This window comes from Sitodiplosis mosellana, unplaced genomic scaffold (genome assembly GCF_009176505.1).
Source record: "Sitodiplosis mosellana isolate CC-2019 unplaced genomic scaffold, AAFC_SMos_1.0 Smas_scaffold_2918, whole genome shotgun sequence".
Lineage (NCBI taxonomy): Eukaryota > Metazoa > Arthropoda > Insecta > Diptera > Cecidomyiidae > Sitodiplosis > Sitodiplosis mosellana.
Genome location: NW_022598160.1, coordinates 1283 through 3606, shown reverse-complemented (window position 1 = coordinate 3606; position 2324 = coordinate 1283). Strand labels below are relative to the sequence as shown.

The 2324-nt window shown below is 33.3% G+C and overlaps 1 protein-coding gene across 1 annotated transcript; it reads left to right on the top strand.

Annotated features, from left to right (window-relative positions):
• The first annotated feature begins 46 nt into the window (after positions 1-46).
• LOC129571586 (uncharacterized) lies at positions 47-808 on the top strand. Its single transcript, XM_055451393.1, has 2 exons — positions 47-427; positions 521-808. Exons 1-2 carry the CDS (start codon positions 158-160, stop codon positions 767-769), a joined length of 519 nt encoding a protein of 172 aa, XP_055307368.1. The 5' UTR covers positions 47-157; the 3' UTR covers positions 770-808.
• The last annotated feature ends 1516 nt before the right edge of the window (positions 809-2324 follow it).

Below are 2324 nucleotides of genomic sequence, written 5' to 3'. Positions count from 1 at the left end.
ACAACTTTTCAACATGAAAACAATCAACAAAAAGAGAGCAGAAATGCTCCACAAGTTTGTGAAACCAAAAGTCAATCAAGTATTTATAGACCCAGAGGATAGAACTGAAACTGAAGAAGTCGATGAGGATGAAAGAGTCATATTTGATTGCTATGATATGGACTGCCGATTTGCTGTAAATGGTTTGGCTTCAAAACTCCTGCACTATCACACATTCTCACTTAAGGAAAATTCGGTGTGCAAAAATTGCAACGAATTGGATATTGCTGTATCTGTTCTACCAATCATTTGTGCGAATGAGGCAGTAAAAATTGATTTCAGCAACTTAGTGGCGGCCATTGAAACGAACTTTCCTGAATACAAGTGCGATGTCTGCCAACAATTCAAAGAAGTTCTACGCGAATTTGGGAAGCATGTTTATGTCGAGGTGAGTTGATACTGTCACCATTTATAATTATTACTATTATTTTAACTATTATATTAATCATTACTGTTTCACTCAACATTTCTATTTCTCTAGTTGCCGCATGAAGAAGAAAGCGCATTAAGTAATATTCCACACATTATTACTTTGGGCGGCAACAATTATTCACTACTTGGCGTAATACTGTATGAGCCAGCACTGATCAAAGACATGATTCCACATTATAAGGCAGCCGTGAAAAAATTCAACACTTGGGAAGAATATGATTACATGAAAAAGAGCCCGAGAACCATTTTATGCAGCAAACCAGTCATTATTTCATCATTGCTCTACATAATGACATAATAACCGGATATATTGAAATTCTATCTTTATTTTCCAACGAAAACCCATAAATTTGATTGAAAAAATAGTGAAACTTTATATAGCTATATACGACACAGAAATATTTTATATTTTTCGAAAAAAAAAATAAATACATCAATATTTCTTATATAAAAACATTCCTTCATACAAATGTTCCATTTTTTCTTCGAATTTTCAACTTTATGAAGTCAATGCTCACATCCAGTGATAGCACAAACTCTGAGACTTTGCACAAGGTCAGCACAAACTCAAAATCCCACGAAAATGATCTCAGTACACCAAGATTCATGGCCTGAGATGGAGTCGCCGAACAATTTTTTCAAATTTGACAAAATTTCATTTTCAGTGAGTTAGTGCTCGGAAACAAGAGGTGAAAAAGGGCTTCAAATGTTGCATGCTACCAGCACTAACTCTAAATTTTCCAAAACCAATCTCAGTACACCAAGATTTATGGCCTGAGATATAGTCGCCGAACAATTGGATCAAATTTGACAAAATTTCATTTTCAGTGAGTTAGTGCTCGGAAACAAGAGGTGCAAAAGGGCTTCAAATGTTGCATGCTACCAGCACTAACTCCAAATTTTCCAAAACCAATCTCAGTACACCAAGATTCATGGCCTGAGATGGAGTCGCCGAACAATTGGATCAAATTTGACAAAATTTCATTTTCAGTGAGTTAGTGCTCGCGTGTAGTTGCAGCACAAACTCTGGAAACTTGCATGCAACCAGCACTAACTCCAAATTTTCCAAAACTGGTCTCAGTACATCAAGATTCGTGGCCTGAGATAAAGTCGCCATACAAAATGGCCGTTTTTTCCAAATTTCTGACTTTGGCGAGTTAGTGCTCGCACCCAGTTGCAGCACAAACTCTACAAATTTGGCACAAACCAGCACTAACTCCCCAGATTCCGAATCCGGAATTAGTTTTTCATTTTTCGAACTGGGGGGGGCCAGCCACATGTACCTATAGAGAATGCATTTGAAAATGTTCAAATTGTTAAAAAGAAGAAACGTTAACAACTGGAGGTAATTGAAAGACTATATCCATTTTTAAACAATCCAAAAAATTATATACATTTCAAAGAATCAAATATTACTCAAGAAGATGACTTTTCTTGTGGAGTAATTGCTTTATTTAATTTAATAATGATTGTTAAAGGAATAACATCAAAAAGTTCATTAGACAAATCTTTCACTAAATACGTGCTTTTGTGCTTTGAAAAAATTAAATATATAAGAGAAACATTAAAAAATTTGGTTATAAATCATATAGATAAATAAATAAAGATTAATATATATTAATTAAATAAATTATGGTATAATTTATTATTTTATTTTAGTTTTGGGAACGATAATGTGAACGTGGATTGTACATTAGTTCACATTGAGAATTAAAATAATATTAAATTTTTTTTTTTGAGTTATCTCAAACATGAATTACATGAACATGACATTATTATTGTTTTTGTAATTAGACGTAATTGCTTTATTTCAAATTAGAACTTTGGATAGAAAGAAGAGTTAATTTTCGGTC